Genomic DNA, 19,192 nt, shown 5'->3' with positions numbered 1-19,192 from the left:
GGCCTGGCATGGCTGTTCCAGACTAGCCAGCCTCAGTCACAAGAGGCCTGGCATGGCTGTTCCAGACTAGCCAGCCTCAGTCACAAGAGGCCTGGCATGGCTGTCCCAGACTAGCCAGCCTCAGTCACAAGAGGCCTGGCATGGCTGTTCCAGACTAGCCAGCCTCAGTCACAAGAGGAGGCCTGGCATGGCTGTTCCAGACTAGCCAGCAAGTCATGTTAAGAGTCCTGTAAACCCTGGTCGTCCCTCAGTAAGGTAGCAGGGTAGAAAGGGGTTCAACACTCCTAGCAGGTTTTTGGAGGGGGATCAACATCCCCCACACCCCCCTTCCATAGCAGCACATCCAAACAGGTCTTGTCGAGCAGCTTCACCAGCTACCTGAAACAATAGTAAATCACAATCAGCATACAGTATCTGGAGCTTTCAGCATAAAAACAATATGGAGGAAAATCACATTTAAAAATCATTTCTATAATCTACTACACTTTAGGGTGGTTTACCAGACACAGATTAAGCGTAGTCCGGGATTAAAAATACTTTTTGATGGATTCCCCATTGAGATTGTTATTAAATCCATGACTTCTAGGCTTAAATCTGTGTCCGGAAACAGCTCCGAAATTACCTTGTATTAACTATCATTCAAATAATGTTTTTAAATTCAATCAAACAACGAGAAATCAAATCCCTGAAGTAGACAAATATGTCAAGTCCACAATCTTATACTTACTCTCCTCGTCTGAGTCGAAACCGAAAAGAGTTGTGCATTTCTTAAGCGAGAGGTGCGTCTGCAACTCTTCTCCGCTGTCGAAGGACAAGAAACACTTGGCACAGCGCCGCCTACAGACCAAAGGTGTAGCCGTGGTCCCCGATGCCTCCACCACCAGGTCCGGGCGCATTGGAGAGAGACGAGTGGTCCAGGACATCTCTTTCCTGCGTTTTGGCATGGTGGTGTACCTCTCGTCTAGGTAGGCCGTGGGCGGAGGACGGACGTACGGCCTGTTGTTAATCTTCCCAAAGAATGTAGAGTTTTTCGCTTCCTCCTTGATAGGGGTTTTGGGAGTATTTGTAGGGGGTTTGGGAGTATTTGTAGGGGGTTTGGGAGTATTTGTAGGGGGTTTGGGAGTATTTGTAGGGGGTTTGGGAGTATTTGTAGGGGGTTTGGGAGTAGCAGGCTTATGGTTTCGTGGTTCGCATTTCTTTGATTTGGAAACTGTGCTTGTTTTAAGACTTTTCTGGTATTTTGGTGATTCTTTAGTGATGACCTTTAAATGTCCGTTAACCATCTTCTGGTCACAGACACTGCTAGCTGTCGAGTCTGATATTTCTACAGATGGTTTATTATTTTCTTCCTTTGATTTACTTTCTACCACTTCTTTGTCTTCACTTCCCAGCACTTCTGTGACTTTATTAACATTTTTCTCTGGACCAGAGGTCTTTGACTTCAAGGGCTTTTTTGATGTCTTCTTGGGTTCCTTGATAACAATTTGTTTCTTTAGAACTTGTGTTTTCTTCACCTTCTCTGTCACCATGGGTAACTTCTCGGTGACTTTTGGAACGACGGTGGGAGGAACAGGTTGGGTATCCTCGTCTGTGCTAACGGCCGACATCTTCCTGGGGTCTTTTCCAACGCTCGGTTTCTTTACAAGTTGTGTTTTCTTTAACTTATCGGTCACCTTAGATTTTTTTGTCGCTTTTGTGTCGGTGGCTGGACCAGGTTGAGTATCCTTTTCGTTGCTAACGTTCGGTTTCTGAATAACAAGCATTTTCTTCAACTTATTTAAAAATTGTAGCTTTTTGGTAACTTTTTCAGTGGCGGTAATTGTGGCGGAGGTGGTTGGACCAGTTGGGGTATAATTGTCTTTGCTAACGTTCTCTCTCTTTACAGACCACGCTTTCTTTACCTTATGAATCATCTTTAACTTCTTGCTCACTTTTTCAGCCTTTTCATTGGCCGTGGTGACGGGAGTGGTTGGAGCGTCCATTTTCTTACCAACACACGGTTTCCTCTTAACCTGCAATTTCTTCAACTTATTTGTTACTTTTACAGAGACGGTAGAGAGGTCAGTAGTACGAGGGTCCTTGTCTCTATGAACATTCCGTTTCTTTATAACCTGTGTTTTCTTCAACGTCTTGGTCAAGTCATACTTCCTAGTTACCTTTACAGTAGTAGTAGTAGTAGTGAGGTCAGTTGCCGATCCCTCTTCTCCAAGAGGCCATCGTTTCTTTACACCCTGCATCTTCTGTAGCTTATTCCTCTTCGTCTTACACCGTCTAGTCACTTTTACAGAGGTGGTATTGGTGACGAGGGTTGCGAAAACAGATTCATCCTTCCCTTCCTTCGGAAGACGATAGTGTTCTTGTTCGTGGCGGTTCAGCTCCAGAAGACAAGCCAGGCGCTCCCGACAACCTGGGAAACAGCACACTGCCAGGAGGGGCTGGTGGGTCTTCGCGTGGTTCCTCATTTCTGTCGCTGCACTGAACCGGGCTTTACACCCATCATGTAGACAGGGATGCCTGGGATATCCTCCGTGCCATACAATGTGGTGCTGGTAATGCTGCAAAGTCAAAACGGGCTTCTTGCAAATATTGCATTTTCCATTCCCGTGACGGAACGTCGTTTCCAAGGGTTTGGCGTCGCCGCGGTGATCGTCCAGAATATGTCCGAGGAGAGAATGCCGTTTTCCAGTGAATATCTCTGTGCATCCCTCCACAGGGCAGCTGCCGGGAGTCTCTTTACCCTGAACTGAGGTCTCTAGAGGGGAAACTGAAAGCCTGTCCTGTTTTACCGATACAGGCTGAGATTCTGCGTTGTCCTCCATGGTCTTTGCCGAGGAACAGGGTTTCTCCTCTTCTTCCAAAGTCTTCGTCACAGGAGAGGAATAGGTTCCGCCTTGTTCACCTGTCGATGTCGTCGCCGGAGAAGTAGAGATCGCCACGGGTTCCTCCCTCTGTTCCGGAGCCGAGTGCTCCTCCTCTTGCCTCCTACTGATCTTTTCTTGTTCCTCTGCCCGAGCATCACCGTCACCCTCAGTTCCTTCAACCTTAACTCGTCTTCTGCCCCTCTGTCCATTGACCCTCTGCGTCGACTGCTTGCCTTCAGACTCTTCTGTTGCGAGTTTAGTCTCTGGTGAAGGTTGAGAGTCAGTTGAGAGCCTATTGGTCGACAGTAGCTTAGGGTTAGACCGTAGCTTCCTGCGATCCGGTGGAGTTGACTCCGAGGAGTTTATAGAGGAGATCCTATTGGTCGACCGTAGCTTCCTGTAATCCGGAGGAGTTGACTCTGTGGAGTTTACAGGGATCCTCTTAGGTCCCCGTCTCCCCCTCTGCGTTGAGCGTCCAGGCGTGTCTGACATCCCAGCTTTACAGTTCTCACGAACCTCCTCAATATCAGGCGGCAGGTTTCCTTTTTTCAACTTGTCTATGTGTTGGGATAGATGCATCATGGCGAGCAGGTCGTTTTTGAACAGCATCCTACAGAACATACATTGGTCCCGGCGGAAGTGGTACATGGCGTGGGCTATAACACGTTTGCCTTTGAAAACCTTGTTGCAGAGACTACAGCGATATGCCAGTGGGTTGTTCTCATTTTCCTGTGGAGTGCCATCTCCGGGATGTTGTCCGATATCCCCAGAGACAGTTGGGGTGTCCTTAGTGAATTTTGGGGTGTCCTGTGTTTTCTGTGGAGAGTTTTGAGTGACTTTTGAGGCGTCTTTGGGGTCCTGTGACGTGTCTTCAGGGACTCTTGGGGTGACCTTTGGAGTGTGAGCACTTTCAGTGACTTTCGGGGTGACCGGTGAATTGTACTGCGTGTCCTGTGGGGTATCTGCAGTGACCATTGAGGTGTCTTCATTGACTTGTGTGTTCTGTGGGGTGTCCTCTGGGACCTTCTGAGTATCCACATGTACTTTAAGGATGTCCTCAGAGACCTTCGGGGTATCTCCGCTGACCTTTGAGGCGTCTTTGGGTTCCTGTGACGTCTCTTCACGGACTCCTGGGGTGTCCTCGGTGACAGGTGTGTCCTGTAGGGTGTCCTCACGCAGCTTTGGCGTGTCCCCATTGTTCTGTTTGGCACCACGTGTGTTCTTGGTGAGCTCTTCAGCGACCATTGGGGCATCCACTGTGAGCTGTGGCGTGCCCTGTAGGGTGTCTGCAGTGTTTTGTATTTGTAGGGCATCCTCAATGTGCTCGGAGGAATCTACAGTGACTTTCCGGGCATCCTCAATTACCTCCAAGCTGTCCTCCTCTATGTTCTGTGGTAGTGTGTCCACAGTCTCTGGAGTATCCACAGTGGCTTTTGTGCGGTCCTCAGTAGCCGGTGGGGTGACTTCAGTGAAAGTGACTTTCAGGGTGTCCTCTGGGAGTTGTCCTATGTCCTGTGTATTCTGTGGGGGGGCTTCAGTGATCTGAGGGGTGTCATTGTCCTGTGTCGAGTCCACAGGGTCCTCTGGAGTACCCACAGTGGCTGTCAGGGAGTGCTCAAGCTGCCGGGTCTCATCAGTGAACTGTGGGAAGCTCTCAGCGGCTATTGGGATATCCTCCGGCTCCGTGTTTTGTGAGGTACCCTTAATGTCCAGTTGGGTGTCCTGGACTTTGGTTACTTTTGAAGTGTGTTCAAGGACCACTGGGTCTGTGACGGCCTTAGGGATGACTTTTGGAGACGTTGACGATGTCGTCTCCAAGGTTTTGTGCGAGACATTATCTGTGGTCTGTGGTAACACCGTTGACAATGTCGTCTCCAAGGTTTTGTGCGAGACATTATCTGTGGTCTGTGGTATCACCGTTGACGATGTCGTCTCCAAGGTTTTGTGCGAGACATTATCTGCGGCCTGTGGTAACACCGTTGACAATGTCATCTCCAACTTTTTGTGCGAGACATTATCTGTGGTCTGTGGTATCACCGTTGACGATGTCGTCTCCAAGGTTTTGTGCGAGACATTATCTGTGGTCTGTGGTAACACCGTTGACAATGTCATCTCCAAGGTTTTGTGCGAGACATTATCTGTGGTCTGTGGTATCACCGACTCCTGCTTTACGACAACATCAGAATCCGGACCCTTGGCAAACTTTTCAAACTCTTTGGCAAACGCATCCATTGAGGTATTAGCCAGCCAGCAGAAAGGCGTAAGAACAACAAGCTCCCGAGTTTCCTTTCCAGGGACGCTGCCAGTGTCACCGTCACCCATCATTGCTTCATCCACACCAATGTTTGCTATATCCATAGCCTCTTTCAGAATATCAGTAACTTCGGACTTCCTGGACGATTCTAAAATATCCCTGACTTCAGAAGCGGTTTGCTTTTTTGGAATATTCGTAACTTCCGTTGGTTCCCTTGGAACATCAGTTACATCCGTATTTGTTCTTCTTCCTGTGTTATTAGGAACAATGACATTCACTGCGGGAACAGATGGAGTACGTGTTTGCTGAGCGTCAGTAGAGAATCCTTCCTCATTCTTGGGTCTTTCGATGTGTTCGACAGCTCCACCTTGTGGTGTGAAAGTCATATCAGTGGCGGTTGCCTGGACAATTTGTGAGGAGACCTCAACTTCCATTTCCACCGGAGACGTCTGGTAAAATACCCCCGAAGCGTCACACGACACCGGCAGACAACTTTGGTTTAGGGAAGGACGGACATCCGTCGCTTTCAACAAACAGGTTTCGGTATTCAACGTGACACCTTCCGCCTTCGGCGTCTGGGCGTAGTTGTGCAACTGGTGTATTAAGAGACTGGCGTTCTGAGGGGAAAGGATAACCACCTCTCCGAGTCGATCCTTCACCCGATACTGCGCCTGGATTGGTGCCTTAGATTTATCACAGTTTAGAGTCACCGGTCCTTGCCTACTGAGATAATCCTCATGGAAGAACCCAAATATTTCGTTGTCAGGTAGGGAGACCTCCAGCTTTGAGTCATGAGCAGGAGATACTGCTGGTAGGTGGTTAGTAGCAGGAATCTCCTTCTGACGTTTACCTTCCTGTTCCCTCGGAGTTGTTAGACGAGCGCCCGCCATTTTATTCTGTGAGGTCACGGCATTCTTTTGTTTGGTTGTGCTTTCCTTGACAGCGGCACCAGACTGAGAGGTCTTATTGGTCTTGTCCACATGTGTCTGCTGGGTCTTCTGCTGTGGAGGTTTCCTCCCTGGTTGGCGACCCTTCCGTGGAGCACTGTTCTCAGCCTGAAACGTACCCTCCAGTAGCCAACGGGGTTTCCTACCCCTCCGTTTGGGAGGTTTCTTCTCCGAGAGTCTGGTCATGTGCCTATGTGGTCTATGACCGACTTGCCTGGCCAGGTTCTCCTGCGCCATGTCCAGTTGTCTGAAGGACCGTCTGACAGAGGAGGTCTCGGCTGACGACTCTGTTGTTTTGACAGATGACCGCGGTCCCGGCTTCGGCCCGGGCTTCCTCCCTCTTCTTTTTATCACAGGTTGTTCCTCGACAACAGAGGGTTCAGCCAGCTTCTCTATCTTAGCTTTCGCCGTCACCGGCGTCACATGATTAACAGTCTGCTGTGGCGGCTCGACAACAGAGGTCTTTTCCAACCTTTGAGCTTTGACACGTTTGGCTGCCGCCGCCGGCGCCGTGGAACCGGGATTCTTCTCTTCTTTTTGGAACCGCCTTTTGGGCGCCGTTACCTGGTGAAAGGGTTTAATCTGAACGTGCTTCTGTACTGGTTTAGTCTGTACTGGTTTAGTCTCTACATGTGTAGGCTGCACACGCTCTGACAGGTCGGCGCTCCAGCTGCAACAGGGCTCTTTGGTGGCAGTGCTGCAGTAGTTGGACACCCACCCATCATCCTCCTCCATCATCATCATCATCGCCAACTCCGCCTTCTTCTCACTCATCAGCTTCAGGCAGTTGGTCCGGAGATTCAAAAGGTTCCAGAACTCTGGATCGAAGTAGAGACCTCTCTTCAGGGTCTGGAGGATCTCAAAGCGGATGTGGTTCCCGATGGGACCGGCTTCGGCGTGGTACTCCTGGTCGGGGTGCGTGTAGAGGAGGAACACCGTTTTGTAGGCCTCCACGGTGCGTTCCAGGAAGAAGACGAGGAGGGCGCAGGCCCGGCAGACCTCCAGGTCGTTGGGGAGGAGGTAGGCTACCGTCTTGTAGATGAGGGACTTGGTGGCGTCGTCGCAGGGGTTCGTCTGGAGGGAGTGGGTGCAGAGCTCCACACAAAACTGGAGACCATCCTTTCCTAGCTGGGAGAGCAAAACAGAAATAGAACAGAAGGGGGGTCAGTGAATTACCCCTGCCATACACACATTTTTATATACATACATACACACCCAGTCAGGTCCAACATTATTGGCACCCTTGATAAAGATGAGAAACAAATACTAAATCAAACATACAAATACTGAGCAAATTGTTTATTATATACGAATACCATTTCTCAGAGAAAAGAGATTGTTTAACAAGTAGTATTTTTTTGTCTCAAAGACACATGGTCAAAATGATTTGCATGTTTTGGAATATTCTTATTCTGTACAGGCTTCCTTCTTTTCACTCTGTCATTTAAGTTAGTATTGTGGAGTTAATACAATGTTGTTGATCCATCCTTAATTTTCTCCTATCACAGCCATTAAAACGAATTGTTTTAAAGTCACCATTGGCTTCATTGCGGTTTCCTTCCTCTCCGGCAACTGAGTTAGGAATGACGCCTGTATCTTTGTAGTGACTTGGTGTATTGATACACCATCCAAAGTGTAATGAATAACTTCACCATGCTAAAAGTGATAATCAATGTCTGCTTTTTTAAATTTTTTAAAAATGTACCCATCTACCAATAGGTGCCCTTCTTTGAGAGTATTTGAAATTCACCGAGGGACCTTACAGATAATTAGTTGTGTGGGGTGCAGAGACGAGGTAGTCAATCAAAAATCATGTTAAATCCATTCTCACATATTCTGAAATTGCATTTTTCTCAATCCCTCACCCTGCGAGGACAACAGCACTGAGCCGTTCTCTAAAAAAGTAGTTTTTTTTTTTTCAATCAGTGGAAAACACATTGAGATGAATCTTAGCTCACTCCTCCATACAGAATCTGCCCAGATCCTCGATATCCTTCATCTGCGCTTTATGGATGGCCCTCTTCAATTCAAAACCCACATGTTTTCAATGAGGTTCAAGTCCAGAGACTGACGGACATTGCTAAATGTCTTCTTTTTTTCCGTCAATTAATTTCTTTGTGAATTTTGATGAGTGCTTGAGGTTATTCAAATCAAGTTTATTTTATATAGCCCTTCTTACATCAGCTAATATCTCGAAGTGCTGTACAGAAACCCAGCCTAAAACCCCAAACAGCAAGCAATGCAGGTGTAGAAGCACGGTGGCTAGGAAAAACTCCCTAGAAAGGCCAAAACCTAGGAAGAAACCTAGAGAGGAACCAGGCTATGAGGGGTGGCCAGTCCTCTTCTGGCTGTGCCGGGTGGAGATTATAACAGAACATGGCCAAGATGTTCAAATGTTCATAGATGACCAGGAGGGTCAAATAATAATAATCACAGTAGTTGTCGAGGGTGCAACAAGTCAGCACCTCAGGAGTAAATGTCAGTTGGCTTTTCGCTTGCCGGGTGGAGTGTCTTGCGGCGCCGTTTTATCATCCAGGCAGAGGCAACCAGATTTAACCTAGTTAAATATCCTGGTACTGGTTAAAAGTTGAAGATACCGTTGACCTTAACAAGAGCAGACCTGCCAACCCTGTCCAAGTTAATAAACTTCTTATGGCTGCAGGGGCAGTATTGAGTAGCTTGGATGAAAAGGTGCCCATTTCAAACGGCCTGCTCCTTAGTCATAGTTCCTAATATTTGCATATTATTATTAAATATTGGATAGAAAACACTCCAAAGTTTCTAAAACTGTTTGAATTATTTCTCTGAGATAAACAGAACTCATATTGGCAGGCAAAATCCTGAATTGAAATCAAAACCGGAAGTCAGAAATCTGAGATTGTCTGTATTTAACAGAGTCCCTAAAGAAGTCCAAATGACTTAGGACTGGGGTTCCACTAGATGTCAGCAATCAATAGAAATTCCAATGAGATTTCTATGGTGTTGTGGGCGAGAATGAGAGCAGAATCAGTCAGGTGTCCATCAAGCAGCCACCCGCGTAACATTCCACTTCCTCATGCAAGCCACTGCCGTTCCATGGCTCACGAAGAGAACAAAGAATACTCCAGTTGGAACTTTATTGAAGCTATATGTTAAAAACATCCTAATGATTGATTCAGTACTTAATTTGAAATGTTTCTTAGACCGGTAATAATCACATTTTGAAGTTTTTGTCCGATATGAAGCTGACCAGAATTAGCGTTTGGATATGTTTACCAAACGCGCTAACAATTGGACATAAATAACGGATTTTTTTCGAACAAAAAAACATTTATTGTGGACCTGGAGTTTCTGCTAAGCCTTCTGATCGAAACCAACAAAGGTAATGAAATATTTATAATATATTTTGTTGTTTATAGTGACGCTAAATTTGCAGCTGTGATATGCTAATTTGAGCGCCGTCTCAGATTATAGCGTGCAGTTATTTTTCCTTAAAGTTTTTTTTAAATCTGACAACGGTTGCATTAAGGAGAGGTATATCTATAATTCAATGTGTATAACTTCTATTATCATCTATATTTATGATGAGTATGTATGTTGAAACGACGGGCTATGCAAAGTCACTTGATGTTTTTGCATTTAGTGATTCTTGTAGCCTCAATGTAAACTCAGATTTTTTTTATATAAATATGAATTGAATCAAACAAAACACGCATGTATTGTGTAACATGAAGTCCTATGAGTGTCATCTGATGAAGATAATCGAAGGTTAGCGATTCATTTAATCTCTATTCTGGTTTTTGTGATGCTATCATTAGCTGGGAAAAATGGCTGTGATTATTTTTAGTTTTGTGGTGACCTAACATAATCGTTTGTGGTGCTTTCGCTGAAAAGCCTATTTGTAATCGGACACTTTGGTGGGATTAACAACAAGATTACCTTTAAAATGATATAAGACACATGTATGTTTGAGGAATTGTAATTATGAAATTTATGGTTTTTGAATTTGGCGCCCTGCACTTGGACTGGCTGTTGTCATATTGATCCCGATATAGGGCTTGCAGCCATAAGAGTACCAGACGCGGCGCGGGCCCCGAGTTGGAGACGCGGCGCGGGCCCCGAGTTGGAGACGCGGCGCGCGCCCCGAGTTGGAGACGCGGCGCGGGCCCCGAGTTGGAGACGCGGCGCGGGCCCCGAGTTGGAGACGCGGCGCGGGCCCCGAGTTGGAGACGCGGCGCGGGCCCCGAGTTGGAGACGCGGCGCGGGCCCCGAGTTGGAGACGCGGCGCGGGCCCCGAGTTGGAGACGCGGCGCGGGCCCCGAGTTGGAGACGCGGCGCGGGCCCCGAGTTGGAGACGCGGCGCGGGCCCCGAGTTGGAGACGCGGCGCGGGCCCCGAGTTGGAGACGCGGCGCGGGCCCCGAGTTGGAGACGCGGCGCGGGCCCCGAGTTGGAGACGCGGCGCGGGCCCCGAGTTGGAGACGCGGCGCGGGCCCCGAGTTGGAGACGCGGCGCGGGCCCCGAGTTGGAGACGCGGCGCGGGCCCCGAGTTGGAGACGCGGCGCGGGCCCCGAGTTGGAGACGCGGCGCGGGCCCCGAGTTGGAGACGCGGCGCGGGCCCCGAGTTGGAGACGCGGCGCGGGCCCCGAGTTGGAGACGCGGCGCGGGCCCCGAGTTGGAGACGCGGCGCGGGCCCCGAGTTGGAGACGCGGCGCGGGCCCCGAGTTGGAGACGCGGCGCGGGCCCCGAGTTGGAGACGCGGCGCGGGCCCCGAGTTGGAGACGCGGCGCGGGCCCCGAGTTGGAGACGCGGCGCGGGCCCCGAGTTGGAGACGCGGCGCGGGCCCCGAGTTGGAGACGCGGCGCGGGCCCCGAGTTGGAGACGCGGCGCGGGCCCCGAGTTGGAGACGCGGCGCGGGCCCCGAGTTGGAGACGCGGCGCGGGCCCCGAGTTGGAGACGCGGCGCGGGCCCCGAGTTGGAGACGCGGCGCGGGCCCCGAGTTGGAGACGCGGCGCGGGCCCCGAGTTGGAGACGCGGCGCGGGCCCCGAGTTGGAGACGCGGCGCGGGCCCCGAGTTGGAGACGCGGCGCGGGCCCCGAGTTGGAGACGCGGCGCGGGCCCCGAGTTGGAGACGCGGCGCGGGCCCCGAGTTGGAGACGCGGCGCGGGCCCCGAGTTGGAGACGCGGCGCGGGCCCCGAGTTGGAGACGCGGCGCGGGCCCCGAGTTGGAGACGCGGCGCGGGCCCCGAGTTGGAGACGCGGCGCGGGCCCCGAGTTGGAGACGCGGCGCGGGCCCCGAGTTGGAGACGCGGCGCGGGCCCCGAGTTGGAGACGCGGCGCGGGCCCCGAGTTGGAGACGCGGCGCGGGCCCCGAGTTGGAGACGCGGCGCGGGCCCCGAGTTGGAGACGCGGCGCGGGCCCCGAGTTGGAGACGCGGCGCGGGCCCCGAGTTGGAGACGCGGCGCGGGCCCCGAGTTGGAGACGCGGCGCGGGCCCCGAGTTGGAGACGCGGCGCGGGCCCCGAGTTGGAGACGCGGCGCGGGCCCCGAGTTGGAGACGCGGCGCGGGCCCCGAGTTGGAGACGCGGCGCGGGCCCCGAGTTGGAGACGCGGCGCGGGCCCCGAGTTGGAGACGCGGCGCGGGCCCCGAGTTGGAGACGCGGCGCGGGCCCCGAGTTGGAGACGCGGCGCGGGCCCCGAGTTGGAGACGCGGCGCGGGCCCCGAGTTGGAGACGCGGCGCGGGCCCCGAGTTGGAGACGCGGCGCGGGCCCCGAGTTGGAGACGCGGCGCGGGCCCCGAGTTGGAGACGCGGCGCGGGCCCCGAGTTGGAGACGCGGCGCGGGCCCCGAGTTGGAGACGCGGCGCGGGCCCCGAGTTGGAGACGCGGCGCGGGCCCCGAGTTGGAGACGCGGCGCGGGCCCCGAGTTGGAGACGCGGCGCGGGCCCCGAGTTGGAGACTGACCTAAGCCAAACCACCTTAGCGAGGTACAACCCAAATCAAAAACAGCTTTTTACATCCTCCTCTACCACAACAACTCCGTTACATCTGAACAAACAAAATGGCAGCTGGAATTTTAGCAATAAAATCAACCATCACACAGGAGTTCCTGGCTCACCTCTGCAAGGATCACTCTGATGAAAGAGAATATTGATCTGATGTTGGTGGCGGACAGCATCAACCGGTGACTCTCTTCCAGGAAGGCCTGCTTGGAAGGCTTGACCCGCAGATGGAGTCGACTCCATACGAACACCAAATCCCTGGAAGAGGAAGTGATTCAATAACAAAATTATTTAAAAAATCACTTCATTTAATAAAAGGTTCATTATTACTGGGTTTTTTTTTTTTTTTAAGTCTGTTTATTCATTAGTTGACTCAAAAAAAAATTTTTAACTGGTTTGTAAATCAGATCCCAACGGGGGAGTAGGAAGTGGTCCAAGATCGATCAATCAATAAATCCAATGTTGTCTATAAAGCCCCTTTTAATGTCAACAGTTATCACACAGTGCAGAACGGTAACCAGGCCTAGAAAACCCCTAACTGATCACACAGTGCAGAACGGTAACCAGGACTAGAAAACCCCTAACTGATCACACGGTGCAGAACGGTAACCAGGCCTAGAAAACCCCTAACTGATCACACGGTGCAGAACGGTAACCGGGCCTAGAAAACCCCTAACTGATCACACGGTGCAGAACGGTAACCAGGACTAGAAAACCCCAAACGCCAAAGAACAAGCAGAAGAAATACATATCAGCACTTCAATAATAAAGCCTGTGTATTTATTTTTTAAATATATTTTTTTTATTTAACCTTTATTTATTTAACTTGGCAAGTCAGTTAAGAACAAATTCTTAATTACAATGGCCGGTCTACCCCGGCCAAACTCTAACAGGGATACACTGGGCCAATTGAGCGTCGCTCTATGGGACTCCCAATAACGGCCCGGTTGTGATACACCAGGGTGTCTGTAATGACGTCTCTAGCACTGAGAAGTCACTACAGACACCCTGGTTCAGCGGTCTGAGGCCCTGCGTCTCAGTGAGACGTCATTACAGACACCCTGGTTCAGCGGTCTGAGGCCCTGCGTCTCAGTGAGACGTCACTACAGACACCCTGGTTCAGCGGTCTGTGGCCCTGCGTCTCAGTGAGACGTCATTACAGACACCCTGGTTCAGCGGTCTGAGGCCCTGCGTCTCAGTGAGACGTCACTACAGACACCCTGGTTCAGCGGTCTGTGGCCCTGCGTCTCAGTGAGACGTCATTACAGACACCCTGGTTCAGCGGTCTGAGGCCCTGCGTCTCAGTGAGACGTCACTACAGACACCCTGGTTCAGCGGTCTGATGCGTCATTACAGACACCCTGGTTTCGAATCCAGGCTGTATCACAACCAGGCCGTGATTGGCCCAGCGTCGTCCGTGTTAGAGTTTTGGCCGAGGGGTAAACCGTACATTGTAAATACCACGTACCCCGTGACTAGCCACCCCAGACCACGTACCCCGTGACTAGCCACCCCAGACCACGTACCCCGTGACTAGCCACCCCAGACCACGTACCCCGTGACTAGCCACCCCAGACCACGTACCCCGTGACTAGCCACCCCAGACCACGTACCCCGTGACTAGCCACCCCAGACCACGTACCCCGTGACTAGCCACCCCAGACCACGTACCCCGTGACTAGCCACCCCAGACCACGTACCCCGTGACTAGCCACCCCAGACCACGTACCCCGTGACTAGCCACCCCAGACCACGTACCCCGTGACTAGCCACCCTAGACCACGTACCCCGTGACTAGCTACCCTAGACCACGTACCCCGTGACTAGCCACCCCAGACCACGTACCCCGTGACTAGCCACCCCAGACCACGTACCCCGTGACTAGCCACCCCAGACCACGTACCCCGTGACTAAACACCCCAGACCACGTACCCCGTGACTAGCCACCCCAGACCACGTACCCCGTGACTAGCCACCCCAGACCACGTACCCCGTGACTAGCCACCCCAGACCACGTACCCCGTGACTAGCCACCCCAGACCACGTACCCCGTGACTAGCCACCCTACGTACCCCATGACTAGCCACCCTACGTACCCCATGACTAGCCACCCTACGTACCCCATGACTAGCCACCCTACGTACCCCATGACTAGCCACCCTACGTACCCCATGACTAGCCACCCTACGTACCCCATGACTAGCCACCCTACGTACCCCATGACTAGCCACCCTACGTACCCCATGACTAGCCACCCTACGTACCCCATGACTAGCCACCCTACGTACCCCATGACTAGCCACCCTACGTACCCCATGACTAGCCACCCTACGTACCCCATGACTAGCCACCCTACGTACCCCATGACTAGCCACCCTACGTACCCCATGACTAGCCACCCTACGTACCCCATGACTAGCCACCCTACGTACCCCATGACTAGCCACCCTACGTACCCCATGACTAGCCACCCTACGTACCCCATGACTAGCCACCCTACGTACCCCATGACTAGCCACCCTACGTACCCCATGACTAGCCACCCTACGTACCCCATGACTAGCCACCCTACGTACCCCATGACTAGCCACCCTACGTACCCCATGACTAGCCACCCTACGTACCCCATGACTAGCCACCCTACGTACCCCATGACTAGCCACCCTACGTACCCCATGACTAGCCACCCTACGTACCCCATGACTAGCCACCCTACGTACCCCATGACTAGCCACCCTACGTACCCCATGACTAGCCACCCTACGTACCCCATGACTAGCCACCCTACGTACCCCATGACTAGCCACCCTACGTACCCCATGACTAGCCACCCTACGTACCCCATGACTAGCCACCCTACGTACCCCATGACTAGCCACCCTACGTACCCCATGACTAGCCACCCTACGTACCCCATGACTAGCCACCCTACGTACCCCATGACTAGCCACCCTACGTACCCCATGACTAGCCACCCTACGTACCCCATGACTAGCCACCCTACGTACCCCATGACTAGCCACCCTACGTACCCCATGACTAGCCACCCTACGTACCCCATGACTAGCCACCCTACGTACCCCATGACTAGCCACCCTACGTACCCCATGACTAGCCACCCTACGTACCCCATGACTAGCCACCCTACGTACCCCATGACTAGCCACCCTACGTACCCCATGACTAGCCACCCTGCGTACCCCATGACTAGCCACCCTGCGTACCCCATGACTAGCCACCCTGCGTACCCCATGACTAGCCACCCTGCGTACCCCATGACTAGCCACCCTGCGTACCCCATGACTAGCCACCCTGCGTACCCCATGACTAGCCACCCTGCGTACCCCATGACTAGCCACCCTGCGTACCCCATGACTAGCCACCCTGCGTACCCCATGACTAGCCACCCTGCGTACCCCATGACTAGCCACCCTGCGTACCCCATGACTAGCCACCCTGCGTACCCCATGACTAGCCACCCTGCGTACCCCATGACTAGCCACCCTGCGTACCCCATGACTAGCCACCCTGCGTACCCCATGACTAGCCACCCTGCGTACCCCATGACTAGCCACCCTACGTACCCCATGACTAGCCACCCTACGTACCCCATGACTAGCCACCCTACGTACCCCATGACTAGCCACCCTACGTACCCCATGACTAGCCACCCTACGTACCCCATGACTAGCCACCCTACGTACCCCATGACTAGCCACCCTACGTACCCCATGACTAGCCACCCTACGTACCCCATGACTAGCCACCCTACGTACCCCATGACTAGCCACCCTACGTACCCCATGACTAGCCACCCTACGTACCCCATGACTAGCCACCCTACGTACCCCATGACTAGCCACCCTACGTACCCCATGACTAGCCACCCTACGTACCCCATGACTAGCCACCCTACGTACCCCATGACTAGCCACCCTACGTACCCCATGACTAGCCACCCTACGTACCCCATGACTAGCCACCCTACGTACCCCATGACTAGCCACCCTGCGTACCCCATGACTAGCCACCCTGCGTACCCCATGACTAGCCACCCTGCGTACCCCATGACTAGCCACCCTGCGTACCCCATGACTAGCCACCCTGCGTACCCCATGACTAGCCACCCTGCGTACCCCATGACTAGCCACCCTGCGTACCCCATGACTAGCCACCCTGCGTACCCCATGACTAGCCACCCTGCGTACCCCATGACTAGCCACCCTGCGTACCCCATGACTAGCCACCCTGCGTACCCCATGACTAGCCACCCTGCGTACCCCATGACTAGCCACCCTGCGTACCCCATGACTAGCCACCCTGCGTACCCCATGACTAGCCACCCTGCGTACCCCATGACTAGCCACCCTGCGTACCCCATGACTAGCCACCCTGCGTACCCCATGACTAGCCACCCTACGTACCCCATGACTAGCCACCCTACGTACCCCATGACTAGCCACCCTACGTACCCCATGACTAGCCACCCTACGTACCCCATGACTAGCCACCCTACGTACCCCATGACTAGCCACCCTACGTACCCCATGACTAGCCACCCTACGTACCCCATGACTAGCCACCCTACGTACCCCATGACTAGCCACCCTACGTACCCCATGACTAGCCACCCTACGTACCCCATGACTAGCCACCCTACGTACCCCATGACTAGCCACCCTACGTACCCCATGACTAGCCACCCTACGTACCCCATGACTAGCCACCCTACGTACCCCATGACTAGCCACCCTACGTACCCCATGACTAGCCACCCTACGTACCCCATGACTAGCCACCCTACGTACCCCATGACTAGCCACCCTACGTACCCCATGACTAGCCACCCTACGTACCCCATGACTAGCCACCCTACGTACCCCATGACTAGCCACCCTACGTACCCCATGACTAGCCACCCTACGTACCCCATGACTAGCCACCCTACGTACCCCATGACTAGCCACCCTACGTACCCCATGACTAGCCACCCTACGTACCCCATGACTAGCCACCCTACGTACCCCATGACTAGCCACCCTACGTACCCCATGACTAGCCACCCTACGTACCCCATGACTAGCCACCCTACGTACCCCATGACTAGCCACCCTACGTACCCCATGACTAGCCACCCTACGTACCCCATGACTAGCCACCCTACGTACCCCATGACTAGCCACCCTACGTACCCCATGACTAGCCACCCTACGTACCCCATGACTAGCCACCCTACGTACCCCATGACTAGCCACCCTACGTACCCCATGACTAGCCACCCTACGTACCCCATGACTAGCCACCCTACGTACCCCATGACTAGCCACCCTACGTACCCCATGACTAGCCACCCTACGTACCCCATGACTAGCCACCCTACGTACCCCATGACTAGCCACCCTACGTACCCCATGACTAGCCACCCTACGTACCCCATGACTAGCCACCCTACGTACCCCATGACTAGCCACCCTACGTACCCCATGACTAGCCACCCTACGTACCCCATGACTAGCCACCCTACGTACCCCATGACTAGCCACCCTACGTACCCCATGACTAGCCACCCTACGTACCCCATGACTAGCCACCCTACGTACCCCATGACTAGCCACCCTACGTACCCCATGACTAGCCACCCTACGTACCCCATGACTAGCCACCCTACGTACCCCATGACTAGCCACCCTACGTACCCCATGACTAGCCACCCTACGTACCCCATGACTAGCCACCCTACGTACCCCATGACTAGCCACCCTACGTACCCCATGACTAGCCACCCTACGTACCCCATGACTAGCCACCCTACGTACCCCATGACTAGCCACCCTACGTACCCCATGACTAGCCACCCTACGTACCCCATGACTAGCCACCCTACGTACCCCATGACTAGCCACCCTACGTACCCCATGACTAGCCACCCTACGTACCCCATGACTAGCCACCCTACGTACCCCATGACTAGCCACCCTACGTACCCCATGACTAGCCACCCTACGTACCCCATGACTAGCCACCCTACGTACCCCATGACTAGCCACCCTACGTACCCCATGACTAGCCACCCTACGTACCCCATGACTAGCCACCCTACGTACCCCATGACTAGCCACCCTACGTACCCCATGACTAGCCACCCTACGTACCCCATGACTAGCCACCCTACGTACCCCATGACTAGCCACCCTACGTACCCCATGACTAGCCACCCTACGTACCCCATGACTAGCCACCCTACGTACCCCATGACTAGCCACCCTACGTACCCCATGACTAGCCACCCTACGTACCCCATGACTAGCCACCCTACGTACCCCATGACTAGCCACCCTACGTACCCCATGACTAGCCACCCTACGTACCCCATGACTAGCCACCCTACGTACCCCATGACTAGCCACCCTACGTACCCCATGACTAGCCACCCTACGTACCCCATGACTAGCCACCCTACGTACCCCATGACTAGCCACCCTACGTACCCCATGACTAGCCACCCTACGTACCCCATGACTAGCCACCCTACGTACCCCATGACTAGCCACCCTACGTACCCCATGACTAGCCACCCTACGTACCCCATGACTAGCCACCCTACGTACCCCATGACTAGCCACCCTACGTACCCCATGACTAGCCACCCTACGTACCCCATGACTAGCCACCCTACGTACCCCATGACTAGCCACCCTACGTACCCCATGACTAGCCACCCTACGTACCCCATGACTAGCCACCCTACGTACCCCATGACTAGCCACCCTACGTACCCCATGACTAGCCACCCTACGTACCCCATGACTAGCCACCCTACGTACCCCATGACTAGCCACCCTACGTACCCCATGACTAGCCACCCTACGTACCCCATGACTAGCCACCCTACGTACCCCATGACTAGCCACCCTACGTACCCCATGACTAGCCACCCTACGTACCCCATGACTAGCCACCCTACGTACCCCATGACTAGCCACCCTACGTACCCCATGACTAGCCACCCTACGTACCCCATGACTAGCCACCCTACGTACCCCATGACTAGCCACCCTGTCTCAACAATGTTTTCTGAAATGACAGCACAGGTACGATACACGCGTCCCCCGACAGGTACGATACACGCGTCCCCAGACAGGTACGATACACG

General features: G+C 53.6%; 1 protein-coding gene across 1 annotated transcript in view; it reads right to left on the bottom strand.

Annotated features, from left to right (window-relative positions):
• Positions 1-113: 113 nt before the first annotated feature.
• LOC129842147 (uncharacterized) overlaps positions 114-19,192 on the bottom strand; it is a gene marked incomplete at its 5' end in the record, with an annotated part of 19,999 nt that continues 920 nt past the window's right edge. Inside the window, 3 exons of the mRNA XM_055910565.1 lie at positions 114-378; positions 728-7,190; positions 12,156-12,297. Coding sequence (XP_055766540.1) covers positions 368-378; positions 728-7,190; positions 12,156-12,297 — 6,616 coding nt within the window. The remainder of the gene's footprint in view (positions 379-727; positions 7,191-12,155; positions 12,298-19,192) is intronic.

The sequence above is a fragment of the Salvelinus fontinalis genome, unplaced genomic scaffold (genome assembly GCF_029448725.1).
Source record: "Salvelinus fontinalis isolate EN_2023a unplaced genomic scaffold, ASM2944872v1 scaffold_0017, whole genome shotgun sequence".
In the NCBI taxonomy this organism is placed as follows: Eukaryota; Metazoa; Chordata; class Actinopteri; order Salmoniformes; family Salmonidae; genus Salvelinus; species Salvelinus fontinalis.
Note: the sequence above shows the minus strand (reverse complement) of the source record. Positions and strands in the feature narration are given on the sequence as shown.